Consider the following 13769-nt stretch of genomic DNA (forward strand, 5'->3'; position numbering starts at 1 on the left):
ACCTATCACCTAACACCTTCTAATGAACTAACCCATGGCACCAAGTGCCTCATTCAGTCATCTTCTAAACATCTTCAGAGATGGTGACTCCACCACCTCCCTGGACAGCCCATTCCAATGTCAATCACTCTCTCTGACAACAACTTCCTAACAACATCCAGCCTAGACCTCCTCTGGAACAACTTGCGCCTGTGTCCCCTTCTTCTGTTGCTGCCTGCCTGGCAGCAGAGCCCAACCCCAGCTGGCTACAGCCTCCCTGCAGGCAGCTGCAGACAGCAATGAGCTCTGCCCTGAGCCTCCTCTGCTGCAGGCTGCACACCCCCAGCTCCTTCAACCTCTCCTCACAGGGCTGTGCTCCAGGCCTCTCCCCAGCCTTGCTGCCCTTCTCTGGACACCTTCCAGCACCTCAGCATCTCTCTTGAATGGAGGAGCCCAGAACTGGATACAGCACTCAAGGTGCTAACCAGTGCTGAGTACAGGGGAAGAATGACTTCCCTGGTCCTGCTGGCCACACTATTCCTGATTCAGGCCAGTATTCACCAGTCTTCCAGGCAGGAGACTGGTCTTCAGTCTGGATGTGAGGAGAAAGTTCTTCACCATGAAACAGGTGAGAGACTGGAACAGGTTGCCCAGAGAGGTGGTTGAGGCCCCATCCCTGGGGGTGTTTAAGGCCAGGCTGGATGAGGCTGTGGGCAGCCTGATCTAGGGTAGGGTGTCCCTGCCCTTGGCAGAGGGGTTGGAACTGGATGATTCTTACGGCTCCTTCCAATCCTGACTGATTCTGTGATTAACTGGGTGAGTGACTGGGGGCTGGGGGGTTAAAAAAAGGCAGACATATTTGGGTGATTTTGCCAGCTAGTTGGCAAAATAAGATGCTCCAACTGATGGCCGTTTGAAGCACCCAGCTGCAGGAAAGGATGCAACAGTGTATTAAAAATACTGGGAGTGCCCTGCTACTGATTAACCTTTGTGATTCACTTGTGACAGCGCTTCCCTGCACCTCTCCTCCCACCAAAGCCACCTTTTGTGGTCCCCTCCAACCCTGACTGATTCTATGATTCTAAGCCTTGTCAAGAAAGCTTTCAGGAGGCCACCAGGTGGCTTTCTCAGTGAGGCCTTCCCCACACACCCAACAGAAAAAGGTCACTCGAGGGTTCAGGCTAGGGTTGGGTTACTTCAGGCAGCGATGCCCAGCGTTACCTTGAGCCTTTGGAACTGCTGCTGGCCCTGCACAGGCACGGCTGGCGGGGTGGGGTGCGTGTGGCTCTGCACCACCTGGCTCCCGTGAGGCTGCACCGGCGCGGGGTGGTGGTGGCCGCTGTGGACGGCTGCGATGGCTGGCCCGTGGCTGCCCGAGCTCTGCGGCACGGCCGACACCTGCCAAGGCAAAGAGGATGTCACCCGCGGCACAGGCAGAGGGCACCCCCGGCATTCCCAGCCCCAGGAACACAAGGATGACTTGAAGGAAGCAGAAGGCAGTCAGTTTGACCTTTAATCGTGGCTGCTAACCATCTTACTCCAAAAATATCTTCTGTTTTCTCCAGCAACGGCCCAGAGAGGCCTGAAAACACAACAAGCCAACTCTCATCCTACACATTACAACTGCAGGTTCTCTCCAGCCTGCAGCCTCACTGCCTCTCTAGACACCAACAAAAAGACTCACAAAAAGGGAGTTTTTCAGCCTGACAGACTCAAGGTTCTCTCTTGACACTTCGGTGTCACAAGCAATGATCTGAATGAATGAATCTTTATGAGCTTGTCCGCTTCGGGTGATGGAAATCAGATTGTGGCTCTCTGGCAACAGGCAGGCTCAAGAGAAAACTCAGCTTTTTTTTTCTCCTCTAGAAAAGCAGGGGAAAGGAAAAGAAGGTTGCACTTTTGGGGATCCCTTCATGCATAAACCCAGAGAAGTTTCAGACTGGAAAGATCCACGAAAAGAGCCTTTAAAATAGTGTTTGAGAAGTCATTTCCTTTTCATTTCCCAGTTTTCCATTCAAACCTCTAGGTTCAGACACTACTCTTTGGAATCCTTTTCATGAACAACAAATGATTTGCTTGTTGGTCCAACTCAGTTCTTCTCAGGCAGCACTGCCAGCCTAGACACACTCTTCTCTCCCAGGCCCTTGCCTGCTGAGGCTGCTACTATCAGCATGAACATCCCTTCTGCAGCAAGAAGAAAGCAAAACTAGGCACCAGACAAGGACAGCAGCTCACCAGCAACACAAGCGTGGAAGATGCAACACACAGCAGAGAAAAGTAACACAGGAACAGCCTTTTCCTGGTCTTTCACTGGGAAGCATCTCCAGTGCACTCTTAAAGCACTTATTTCTTCTTCCCCCCCCCCCTCCCCAGATGAGAGCTCCTTGCAAAGGAGGCAAGCGAGGCAAGAGTGCCACCTAATGACTCTGGGGTCATGTTTTCTGCAACATCTCAATTTTCCTGAAAGCCTTCAATCTAAATGCTGATCTAAGCCAGGCTGTTAAGCTTAAGATCACCTAAGATTTCATAATGCCTGTGGGTGGCAGAGCAACCGTAAGAACGAACCTTTTCCTGGGGAATAAAGGCAAAACAACGGAGGAAAAAGCCTTTCCAGAAGCATGCCTCAAGGATTCAGAGAGCCATTAGGAAAGACAGATTGCACTCTGTGTTGTGAGGTGGCCCTGACCACTCCTGAAGCCCGGAGTCCAAGAGCAAGCGTGCAAAATGAGGTGAGCAGGCTGTCCGGCCACGGCTTTTCCATAGGCAACCCTGGCTGCTAAAGCAAAAGCCTGGCCTCAAACAGAGAACCCTGCCTAGGCTGAGACCTGGTTGAGGACACTCACCTGGTAGCTGGGAGTTACTGAGTACTGAATCCCTGTGGCAGACTGCATGGTGTCTGAAACGGCCTCATAGACCGGCGGCGCCGGGGCGAGCACGCGGTGCTGGTGCTGGAAGGCTTCGGTGCTGCCGGTGATCCGCCTCTGCTGCGACGCGTACACAGGTGACTCCTGCTCGTCCAGCCGCCGCTTCATTCTGCGCTCATGCTCGGCAAGCACCACGACACCTGCGCACCGAAGCACACACCTTAACACACGCCACCGGCACTGGCAGGTTCCTCAAGGGTCAGCCAGTTCCAATCCCCCTGCCATGGGCAGAGACGCCTCACGCTACATCAGGTTGCCCAGAGACACATCCAGCCTGGCCTTAAAAGCATCCAGGGATGAGGCTTCTACCACCTCCCCTGGGCAACCTGTGCCAATGTCTCACTGCTCTTATGGTGAAGCACTTCTTCCTAACATCTAATGTAAATCTCCCCTTCTCTAGCTTGGATCCATTCCCCCCAGTCCTATCAATACCTGACACCCTAAAAAGTCCCTCCCCAGTTTTCTTGCAGGCCCTTTCATATACAGGAAGGTCACGATAAGGTCTCCTTGCCCCCTGCTGGCACCATTGCTCAGCCAGCAGCAGGTAGGGCAAGTTTCTCTCCATTCACACAGGTTTATCGATAGCCCCAAACAGCAAAGTGGAACCAAGGGCCAGCAGTTGGCTGCAGGAAATAGGACGCTGTGTTTTGGATACCATGTACCACACAGTCACGGCCCTCCCAGCATCCTGGCCCCACTCACCAGCACAAGCTAACAAATGCAAATGGGAGTATCACAGAATCATTCGGATTGGAAGAGACCCTTGAGATCGTCAAGGGCAACAATTAACCCTGCTTTGCAAGTTTGCCCCTAGACCATATCCCCCAGCACCACATCCAAATGACCTTTAAACACATCCAGAGTTGGTGACTCCACCACCTCTCTGATCAGCCTCTTCCAAGATCTGACCACTCTTGCTGTGAATTTTTTTTCCCCTAATGTCCAGCCTAAGCCTCCTCTGAGAGCCTGCCAGGGATGTCAGCAAGCATGGACCAGCAGCTCTCCCACTTACTTCCCGCTGCTTCTCCGACATGCAGACACAATCCTGCACTACTCCAAGTTGTCTTCATTGTCACTTCAAATCTGACAGGTCATTTTAGCACTGTCCCACCTCTAAATGAGCCATGAATTCTTCACTCAGGCTGAAGCACTCACCTCTGCTCACTCCTGCAAGGAAATTCCAGTGCTGTTTCCTATGCACTGGTAGCTATTGACAGCCTTGAGATGGTCTCTGCTGTTCAAACCACTGGGTGCTCAAGAGCATATGCAGCCTGTTAAGGTGTTCAGTGGACAGAGTCTGGAGTGAAATTCACCCTCCAACTCATCAGGACCTCTCCAAAGCCAGTCCTTTCCTGTTCCAGAGCAGTTAAACACATTCACTGCTAAGGTGGACAGATGGACAAACAAAGGGGAACAAAGTTCCCCCAGAATAATGGTACAACAGTCAACCAAGCCAGCTCTCACCTACTGAGTCACGACAGCTCTTCACAGTCCAAATCCATCATTAACCACAGAACCCAAAGATCACTTCCCAATATCTCAGCACACATCAAATACATAAACAGAGACCAGCAGCACAAAGGTTCAGTAGGATCAGTGTGGGCTTGAAAACACAGGCTTTGTGCAACAAAAAAGTGTTCTCCTCTCCCTGCCCCTCCTTACTAGCCTCTCCTTCCACTTGGAGTGGGGTAGGACAAGAAAGGAAGATCCTTTCTTTCTGGAGTTGCTCTTCAAGTTTAACCTCTCAGAACAGTCCTTTATCAGGTCTGCAAAGTACTCAGCAGGTAGAGGACAGCTGGCAGAGGAGGATTCCTCAACCCAAGGAAAGAAGAAAGCTTCTTTAACTGCATCTCATTTACAAGTTACAAATCCTCAGCAGGTCTGACCTCCAGCACACCCTCTGAAAGCAGAGGAGCACACTCCAAGAGCTCATTTTGCTAATGTGCCTGCACTGGTTGTCTTTTCATTCAGAGCTGCTCTCTGCTGACAAATAAAGAGTCGGGCTGGTTAGCAGGGAGCTGCTCCCCTCAAGTGCAGCCTGTGTTCAGCTTTGTGAAGCTGGAGTTTGACGCTTGTAGGGGTGGGACTAAAGGGAGCAGTGCTGGCAGATCTGACCCAGCACCACCACCCCTACACACAGCTAGACAGGACTCTGCACAACAATGGCTGACCGCAGGAGTAAAAGCCTGGGCAAAGCTTTGGTGGCATCTATTTATAACCCACTCACCCACTTGGACACCCTTCTGCTCCAAACGCTGCTATCCCAACAGGTCCTTCCACTTCCTTCTGAATCTCCCAGGCTGGCTGTCCCCTCACCCTGGGTGCCATCAGCTTCCCTTCCCTCCAAGAGCAGCCGGTCTGCAGACACATACACACAATATCCACCAAGCAGGAAGGTTCTCCAAGCTTTGATTTGCCATGTAGAGGCAAAACAGCGTGAGCAGGCTTAGCAGCCTGCCTGCAGTGAGCGGGGTGTGTACAGATAAATATAATGCATACGTGGTGTGCATGTGGCGTGGTGGCTGTGAAGTGTCCCAGCCTGGTGGCTCACTTCCCAAAGCAAGGCTCCGCACTCGTCGCTCTGTGTGGACTACCCAACCTTTAAAGCAGAGGCTGTTTGAGGACAGAAGATGGCTGGAAGGCTCACGTGTCCTTACCAGGATTAAAATGCCACCTTAGGCTGACTGAAAAGCCTTTCCCTGTGGAGCCACCCAACATCACGGCCCCGTGAGGCTGTGGGAACCGCGGTAGCACCAAAGATACATTTCCCAGCCTAGCAGCTGAAGCATCTGTTTTGGAAGCTCCTGATTCTTGCAAACCAAGCAAGCTGCCATCCGGACACCTGGTTTGCTGTACGAGCATCATGAAAGCTTCTGTTCGGTGAGAATTAAAGCTCCTGGAGGTGTTTTCTCCCTCTGAATTCCCTTTGCCTTCATTTGGACTCTGCTTTTATTCAAACACTGGACTTGCTTCAACTTTAGAAGTCCAGATAAAGGTACAGAGTCAACACCACAGGCGACAGTCAGTCTTCACCTTGCTGAACTCCTACTCGGGGTCTGCATCTGTTGTGCACGAGTGGCTCGCAGCAAACCACCACTTGGCAAAGATTACTAATTCACAGGCTTTTCTAATCCTAGCAGAGGTGATCTTGAGGCTCTGCTGTGCCTAAACAAAGAGTAGCAGCGCTAATTCTGTGCATTCTCCACCACCAAAACTCTACTGAGAGGGGAAAAGCACCAAGGATCAAACACCACAGCAGAAACAGATTCTGAACGGTCCCAAAGAGCATTTGGGAGACGTGGGGTTTCTGATTTGCTGATGGCAAAGCCCTGCTGAGGTGGAAAGGTCTTTTGAGGACAGATCTACAATCACAATCAGTGGTGTCAAAGACTTTTAGCAGCTATTTGCCCTCCACTGCAGCAACACCACAAGCAGCACCACACTTATTTCAGGTTGTCCCCTCAGGAACATAGCACACACCTCTGACACCCCCTTCTATACTTTGATCTGGAAAGCCCCATCACCTGTATCCTTCATTTTGGGGGTGAAAAGCCCCCAAACTACATCAAGGATGGTACAAAACAGGAAGTCAGTCACAGATTTCAGATGTTTTCCTTTGTTAAAAGCACTAACCCAAGGCACGGAGAGCTTGGCAATGACCGAGCAGACCAAGTCCTGCTCTGCGCAATCCAGGGAGCATCACATTCCCCTTCTCCAGCATTTGCCCTACCCACACTATCTTTCCACTACAGTTACACTACATTCTGCCTACAGGAGGATGAAAACAGTCTTGATTTCTGCTTTTATGAGGGTTTTTTTTTGGTGCTCCCCTTCTTGGAGACAGGACACTAGGTAGGAACATATCTGACTCCCCCACCCCCTCCCAGCTCACTAGCTCTGCCCAGTGCTACAGGCAAGGTTCATCAGACAGACCTGCCATAAACATACAGATGGTAAAGCAAGAAAACAATGGATAAAAGGTAGGTTGCATCTCAGGAACACCACCAGAATTATGAAATTCTACCTGACTAACTTCAGTTGAGGATTTCTCCACCTATCTGCCTCACACGTGAAGCTAGCTGCCTCTCCTGCTCCCTCCTCCTCAGGAGTTAACAGAGGCACAGGAGCCCTGGTGCTGTCTTCTTACCTCACAGAACTGTCTCTCCAATGGCAGCTCCACTCTTCAGCTTCTCACCACATAAAATCTGCATTGCTAGAAACAGATATTGATATTTTATCTCAGGTTTTCTAATCACACAAGCAAGGTCTGCTGGTTTTAGAGATCAGCTCTAAAAACGAGTGCACCCTCAGCAACTTTGCAGATGGCACCAAACTGTGTGGCACAGGTGACTTGCTGGAGGGCAAGGAACCATCCAGAGGGATCTGTACAGGCTGAAGAGGCGAGCCCAGGCTAACCTCATGACATTCAACAAGGCCAAGTGTAAGGTCCTGCACCTGGGTCGGTGCAATCGCAAGCACAGCTCCAGGCTGCGTGGGGAACTGCTGAGAGCAGCCCTGAGGAAAAGGCCCTGGGGTGATGAAAAGCTGAACATGAGCCTGCAGTGTGAGTGCAACCCAGACAGCAACCCTGTGCTGGGCTGCTGCAAGAGCAGTGTGGGCAGCAGGGCAAGGGAGGGGATTCTGCCCCTTGGCTGTGCTCTCCTCAGACCCCACCTGCAGTCCTGGGTGCAGTTCTGGAGACTCCAGCACAAGAAGCACATGGAACTGTTGGAGCCTGTCCAGAAGAGGCCATCAAGATGTTCAGAGGACTGCAGCAGCTCTGCTATGAGGACAGGCTGAGAGAGTTGGGGCTGTGCAGCCTGGAGAAGAAAAGGCTTCGAGAAGATCTTATAGTGGCCTTCCAGTATCTGAAGGGGGCTACAGGAAGGCGGAGGAGGGACTCCTGACAAGGTCTTGTAATGACGGGGCAAGGAGGAATGGGTTTGAACCGGCAGAGGGGAGATTCAAACTAGATGTTAGGAAGAAATTCTTTACAGTGAGGGTGGTGAGACACTGGCACAGGTTGCCCAGGGAGGCTGTGGCTGCTCCCTCCCTGGAGGTGTTCAAGGCCAGGCTGAATGAAGCCTTTAGCGACCTGTTCTAGCAGGAGGTGTCCCTGCCTGTGGTGGGGGGTGGAGGGTTGGAACTGGATAAGCTTTGAGGTCCCTTCCAACCTAAACCATTCTATGATTCTAAATAGGTGTTAAAACCAAAAGGGCAAACGGAGAAAAGCAAGAAAGCAAACTGGGGTGGTCTGCTGCCTTGGCACCTGTTGGGACCACACTATGGCTGTTGGTAAAACCTGGCTTCAAGGACAAGTTATGGAAGTGCCACTAGAAAGCATTTTGGTCCTTGCAGAGCAAGGACATGAAAATCACAGAGCTTCAGAGGACGTGCTTAATGCATGTGGGGGCCTCCTTTTGTGGGAGAAAGGACTCAAACCTCAGGAGCAACAGCTACAGCTCTGGACCTTGGAAAGGCTGCTCCAGCCCCACTGCTGATGTCCTGTGGGTCAAATCCCCCCTCCCCAGACTTTGCTTTGGGCAGCACTGCGGTCCGCATGCTAACCCAGCCACACAACTTCCAGAACATGACCCAGATTGTTCAGCAATTGCTGGTGGAGCTTTTTGTCTAGTGCCACACAGCCTGGATCTCTCCCCTGGGAATAAGCCCCGGACTCATTACAGAGGTGTGCCGTGCAGAGAGGCACACTTGTGACCTGAGAGTCATTCCAAAATGAGAAGAGACATATCCCAAAGAAACAGGGGCTGCAAAAGCACTAGGCAAAGCTTTTGGAGCACTTAGGAGAGTTTTCAGCAGTGTGACATGGCACTAGCCTGTGGATTATGTGCCAGCACCCACTACGAGGCTTGACAGGACACAAACGAAGCCTGGTTGTCTCCATCCAGACAGGTAACAAGTTGGCTAGGGCACTGATCCGTGCTTCACCAAGGCAGCAAAGAGCCAAGGTGCTTAACCCCGGCCCAAACTGATGATCCAGACTGGGCTTTACACTCAACACAGAGGTCAGCAGCATTTTGCCCAGTCTCTTTAGTCCAATCCCCCTCTCGGAGAGTACTTTTTTTTGTTAAAGAGAGAAGAGCCCGCGGGAGCTGAAATAAAAGCAGCCCGTCCCCAAAAAGCTCACCCCCCGCCTACCAGACTGAAACAACAGCTATTAGAGGACTCTCTTTTCTGTTCCAGCTTTAGCAGCCATAAAAGTTTCGCAGTGCTGGAGAGGAGCAGAGCAGCAATCTGGACACAAACCGGTTCACAAGTCCTGGAAACGCAAACGATCCGCCTGCCAATTCCATAGCGGTGCTCCCAGCTCCAAGCCCCACACGTGCCAGGAGGCTGCGTGGAGGGGAGGGCGCCTCTGGCAATCTGACTAGGGGGAACAGAGTCTCCCTTTCCCCAACTGCTTGCAAAATCACCCAGTTTCCCTCCCAGACCACTGCTATTTTCCTGGGCGAACCACCACGTTTAAGCTTTTCAAGCAACTTCACACCGAGACCAGCAGCAGTGGGTGGAAGAGATGAGCTACTTCGGGGTGAGAAAGTGCAGCTTCCTTTTGCAAAGAGCGTGAAAACCTTCTAACTCCGCCCAAGCAGGGAAGAAAGGACCCTAAAAAGGGTCCTTCTGAGCCTGGAGATCCATCCCTGGCTAACACTAGGCTGCTGAAGTGCCTTTATGTGCTGAAGGCATTTTGCAGGTGCTTTAACATTACCGTGCGAGCACAAGGAGCCATTTTATCAGCCAGCACCAACAGCAAATAGCTTTAGGACAACGCCGATCTCTGTGAAACTCTGCATTACAATAACGTAGAAGTTAGGACCCGAAGACTGAAGGCAGACGGAGCCGTACTGAAACAAGCTGAGCATTTCCCACTCGTTTACCGACCCGCCCCCACCTTTTAGCACAGCTGAGGAACACAAAAGCAACAAGTCAGAGAAGAAAAGTAAGGTCTCAGGTCACCCTTAAGCTAGGCTTTAGCACCCAAACCTGGCTTTGATGCCTCTGGAGAATCTACAACTCATGTGCAGCCCAAGAGGCTCCTGATAACGTGCTTAAAACATCTCTGGAAGAAGCTATTTTCTGTTTCTACCGTTTTAGTGGTCCAAATAAATGCCTGCGCCTTCTGGGATGCCCCTTCCCAGCGTTATTTGCACAAATAATGACTATCTGGTTAAGCAGGCATCAAGCGTTTTAATCAGAATCCCAGAGCCAGGCTCCTGCGATCCCAGTGGGAAAAAAAAAAAAAAAAGGGGGGGGGGGGGGGGATGAGAAGTAGTTTTTGCAGACGGATTCTGTTTTTGAAGACTGAAAAGCCAGGGCTGAAACAGCGAAGCTGAAGGCACAACGCCGCGCCAAGGGGACCCCTACAAAAGGATGCGGGCCGGAGGCTACGCACGCTTCAGAAATTCCTGCGTGCAGGAGGAGCTCTCGGGTTTCCATAGATCCATACGCCGCTCCAACAGGTCCCTACGGATGGCTGCGGAAGCGAGCCAGAGGGATTCTCCCAGGGAATCCTCGGCAGCGGCTGCCCGCGATCCGCGGCGGAGCAGATCCCGGCGGCCGCTGTGGCACGGTAAAATGCTTTTAATGGCAACTTCACCGGGAAGTTGGGGCGGGCAGCCGGGCCGGGAGAGCCCTACACCCCCCCACCCTGTGGCCGGGCAGCGTGGGGAGGAGGAGCTCCAGTAGGAAGCCCCGGCGGAGGACCCAGCGCGCACTGCGGCCGGTACCGGGGGCGTGCAATGCGGGAGAGAGCGAGCGCTGGCGGGGGGCGGTCCCGCCGCAGCCCGGGAGCGGCACCGGGCGGAGAGTGGGAGGAGGAGCGAGGAAAGGAGGGAAGGAGGGCGGGAGGCGCCCGCCCCGCAGCGCGCCCAGCGGCCGCCACACGCTCCGCCCGCAGCTCCCGCCATGCCGGGGCCGGGACACCCCCCGGCGGGGCGGGGCGGGACAGGAGGACGCACGACCGCCTGTGCGGGCCGGGACTCCCCAGGGAGCGACCCCCGCCTCTCCCCTCTAATCCCTCCGCCGTCTCCATTCTCCTCCCGCCCCCATCCCCCCCGCCAGAGCGCGCGGCACCGGCGCCAGGCCCCGCCCCCTACGGATCGCCGGAGGGGGCCAGTACCGGGCCTGGCGACCCCTCTTCGCGACCCCCCCCCACCTCCACCTCCGCGGTCCCGTACCTCGAAGCAGGCCCTAGCAGCGGCCGAGTCTCTCCCAGGGTCGGGGAGCGGCGGAGCCGCGGCGGGCCCCTCCCGGGCGGGCGACGAGCTGTCCCCGGTGAGGTCTCTGTGTGTGTGGCGGGGAGGGGGGGGTGTCCCCGCGCCCCTCCTCCCGGAGGGGGGGGCAGGCGGGGGCGGCGCCGGTACCGCGGGCTGAGGAAGGGGGGGGGGGGGAAGGCTCGGCGGGGGAGGGGGGTAAAATGGAGTAACCGTCTCTCGGCCGCCGCGGCGGAGCGCTGCCCGCTTCTCTGTTCCCCGGGAAATCCCGCCCCTCCCCGCGCAGGGGGGGAGTCCCAACCGCTCATTGGGCGTACCGGACGCCTATCAACCGAAAAGCCAGTTACCACATTGGTCCCGCCCACCTCACCCTCCCTTATTGGCCGCGGCCCCCAGGAAGGGGATGTGGAGAGGAAGGGAGGAGGTAGAAGGAGGGGGGGCAGCGAGCAAGCGACCGCCGAAGAAAAATGTCCGTATAAGCAACGCGCCCCGCCCCCTTCCCGCCTCCTCCGTTACGCTATTGGTTGCGCCCCAAATCCACCAACCAACCAGCGGGCCGCTTCAGGCTCCACCGTCACGCAGCAGGGGGGAGAGCCCCGCCCAGGCGGCAGGGGATTAGCCCCGCCCCCTCCAGCACCAAAGCCACGCCCCCTCTCTGGGGAGCCCTTTTGTGGCATGTTTACATGGGGGCGCGCCCGATTGCGCGCTCACGGCGCCGCTGCCGTGTGCCCCCCAGCCCGCACCCCTTCCTCCGGGCCCCGCCGTTCACTCTACCAACAGCAACAACCCTGCCGCCCACCGGCGGCCGAGGGAGCTGGCGCCGGGGCCCGGGAGTGTGGCAAAGGGGTCGACGCTGCCTTTTGTCCCTAGCCGCTGCACTTCCGGGATGGCAGCGGGTCGGTTACACGTGCGGGGGGGACACACACGCGCGCACGCACGCACTAAGGGGCCGGGGGGGGGAGGCGAAAGGCAGAGATGCGGTGGCCGCGTCGGGCCCGCCCCTCATCGCTATTGGCTGAAGGTGAGGGTAGCCACGCCCCCTCAGTGCGCGGGCCACTCTACTTCCCCCCCCCCCCCATTAACTCTGTCTCCTTCTCCCCCCCCCCACCTCCCGGCTCCGTTTTCCCGCCCCTCGCGGCGCCGCCGCCGCGCGCGTCCCGCCGCGCTCCTTTCCCGCCTGGAGCTAAGGCTCTCCCTCCGCACCCCCCACCCCGCAACACACCCAGACCGACAGGGAGGGAAGCGCAAACCCTGCTGTGTTGTGAGGGGAGAAGATAAGGGGGGGGGGAAGCAGCTGTTACATACCCTCAGCGCGCAGGCGAGGAGCCCTGAATGGAGGGGGAACTCCCCCCGGGGCGGATTGGCCCCGCGGCTACCCATCGTCATGGCCGTACCGCCCACCGGAGAGGGGCGTGCGGGTGTGTGCGTGTGTGTGTCCTGGTGGGTTGCTGAGGGAGAGGCCTCCCTGGGAAGGCAGGAGGGGATTGAGTACTTCTGCTGTTAAGGTTGGCGGCGTGGGGGGGGGGGCAGTTCTCCCCGGGCCACTCGGATGGTGTCAGGATCAGGCATCGGCTGCGGGTGCTGAACATCTATTATTATGGTGTTTTTTTCGCTCTCACTGGCTTTGGGAAGTTGTGGAGTTGTTGGCTTATCCTCTGCTGCAGTCACCGGCCCTGTGCCTGCCTTAAAGCCTGGCAGGACCCCTCAAGGCTGGAGGAACCAGGCCTGGCCTCAGGGTGAGCTGCTCATCTGGTCATAGTGCCCTCGGGAGGGTGAAAAAGGAACACTCACTTGCTGTAAACTTCTATTAAAATACATATTTGAGCATCTTCGCTCAAACAAGGTCTAAACCGCTTGTGTTTGTTCTTTATTTCTGTCCAGCTGTTTGACTCAGTTCTAACAGGAGGTCCCCCGGGGTGCTGCCAGGAGGCAAGGACCTGCAGAGACAGCAGAGGATCTCTCTCACCCCTTTGTCTGGGAGCTTGCTTTAGCTCCCCAAAGGTCTCTCTCTGGGGTGCTTGAACCTGCCGTGCTGCTGGGGATCCAACATAAGCCTAGGAAGCTGGTGGCACAGGAGTGCTGGCTCTGGAGCCAGGCTGTTTCCAAACTCCCAGGGCTCAGTACATGCCAGGCAAATCACAAGCACTAAAGCAGTCATAATTAGCAAGGTGGTGTGCATGCAGCCAAGCAATCCAGAAAGCCACATCACAAGACAGGTGGGCACGGGAATGGCACTGACACTTCAGGGTTTCCCTGCAGTGGCTTTAAATCCTGTTTCCAGCCTCAGACAGCACTTTGGATTCCATTCTTAGGCTTGCTTTGGCCCAGGATGTGTCTGCTGTGATTTTTGTCCCTGGGGATTGATCCCCATCCCTGGGGTGCTCTGGAGAAGGGAAGATACTGCAGGCAGGGCAAGGCAAACATGCTGCCTACACTCAATAGTTCATTTCTTCCACTGCTCTCAAAACAATGCAGAGTTTCACTTTTCAGTGACACTTGGCTTGGTGTGAAGTGACCATATCCACAGAAATCCCTCTTTCTGCTGTCCAGCAGAACCAGCTGGCACAGGGCAGGGAAGAGTGGATGGAACAAAACCTTGTGTAGGGTGAGAGGACTGGAAACACTGCTTTTGATC

At 55.0% G+C, this 13769-nt stretch overlaps 1 protein-coding gene across 2 annotated transcripts in view; it reads right to left on the bottom strand.

Moving 5' to 3' along the window:
• SIN3A (SIN3 transcription regulator family member A) overlaps window positions 1–11489 on the bottom strand; it is a 49119-nt gene extending 37630 nt beyond the window's left edge. The window contains exons 1-3 of one of the 2 annotated variants that reach the window (XM_064157287.1): window positions 11099–11489; window positions 2823–3043; window positions 1201–1377 (exon numbers count right to left, since the gene is read on the bottom strand). In XM_064157287.1, the coding sequence (XP_064013357.1) occupies window positions 1201–1377; window positions 2823–3011 (366 nt within the window). In that variant the 5' untranslated portion in view covers window positions 3012–3043; window positions 11099–11489. Of the gene's footprint in view, window positions 1–1200; window positions 1378–2822; window positions 3044–7050; window positions 7124–11098 lie in introns of those variants that run through there. The other variant, XM_064157288.1, reaches the window with a different exon arrangement.
• Between the last annotated feature and the right edge of the window lie 2280 nt (window positions 11490–13769).

The sequence above is a fragment of the Pogoniulus pusillus genome, chromosome 17 (assembly GCF_015220805.1).
Source record: "Pogoniulus pusillus isolate bPogPus1 chromosome 17, bPogPus1.pri, whole genome shotgun sequence".
In the NCBI taxonomy this organism is placed as follows: Eukaryota; Metazoa; Chordata; class Aves; order Piciformes; family Lybiidae; genus Pogoniulus; species Pogoniulus pusillus.